Source organism: Schistosoma mansoni, chromosome 6 (assembly GCF_000237925.1).
Source record: "Schistosoma mansoni strain Puerto Rico chromosome 6, complete genome".
NCBI lineage: Eukaryota > Metazoa > Platyhelminthes > Trematoda > Strigeidida > Schistosomatidae > Schistosoma > Schistosoma mansoni.
The window spans coordinates 8,733,139-8,734,266 of record NC_031500.1 but is presented as its reverse complement, the minus strand read 5'-3'; the positions used below and the strand labels follow the sequence as shown (position 1 = coordinate 8,734,266).

Sequence of the window (1,128 nt, the reverse complement as noted above, 5' to 3'; positions counted from 1 at the left end):
TCCAAAATCCACAACCTGCTATCTTTAATCTGGTTAATTTGTCTACAAGTTATAGTCTCACCAGAATTAACATCATTTCGCGAAGGTGGCCACTATTGAGCACACGATAATTAACAACACAAGATCGTGAAGTCTTTTAATAGTCCACAATATCCACATACTACACTGTTAGTTTATTAGTGGCTAAAAGGTTGTAAATGTCACTGACAAGAGATTTTGAATTTTCCGTACTAGTTTATCGATTCATGTATCGTGAGTTTTGTTTGTAAACATTCTTAATATAATACAGATCATGATTATTAAATGATAACTTTCGATTACTGTATACAAAATCAATGTATTATCAAAAATCTTAAGTAGAACATAATGACTTACTCTTCATCAGATTCTGATGAATCTAGTTGACTGGAATATTCAACTGTTCCTTGATCAACTTCAATTTTTGGAAGTTTTTGTTTAATTTCTAAAACATTTGTACTGTCATCCATGATGTACTTTTATTAATCAAATTTGGAAAACGTGTTGATTTGAGTTAGATTTAACTGAAAATAACAAAAAGGAATGGTTATTAGAAAGGTATAGAGCGGAGAACAAACTGTGATGTTGAAATTAATTAACATCATGGAATTGGACAAAATTAAACAATGTCGATGTGCAAAATATAAAGCATTAGTTTGGAAGAGAATGTGAATTTTATTAGATCGCCGTTGACAATTGTTAGATGATCTCAACGTTTCAAGGTTCTCAAATAAGGGGGTCCATGGTTCAGACAGATAGATTATAATTCATTAGTGTTTTAACCATTTCATATTGAGTTGAAGCAATGATATTTCGGACGAAATAAATTATGGAAGTTGTAGAAAGTGAGGATTTTGTTTGAATATCCCATTAATTTACAATATTCGACGCTACTTGCTTACGTACTTACGCCAGTTACCCCCAATGGAGCATAGGCCGCCGACCAGCATTCTCCAACCCATTCTGTCCTGCTCCTTCCTTTCTAGTTCTATTCAATTCTTGTTCATTCTTCTCATGTCTATCTCTATTTCTCAACGTAATATGTTCTTTGGTATTCCTCTTCTCCTTTGGCCTCCAGGATTCCATGTGAGGGCTTGTCTTGTGACGCAA

The 1,128-nt window shown here is 33.5% G+C and overlaps 1 protein-coding gene across 1 annotated transcript; it reads right to left on the bottom strand.

Annotated features, from left to right (window-relative positions):
- Positions 1-371: 371 nt before the first annotated feature.
- Smp_198310 (hypothetical protein) lies at positions 372-488 on the bottom strand (the record flags this gene model as incomplete). Its single annotated transcript, XM_018798179.1, has 1 exon — positions 372-488. One exon carries the CDS (start codon positions 486-488, stop codon positions 372-374), a length of 117 nt encoding a protein of 38 aa, XP_018653146.1.
- Between the last annotated feature and the right edge of the window lie 640 nt (positions 489-1,128).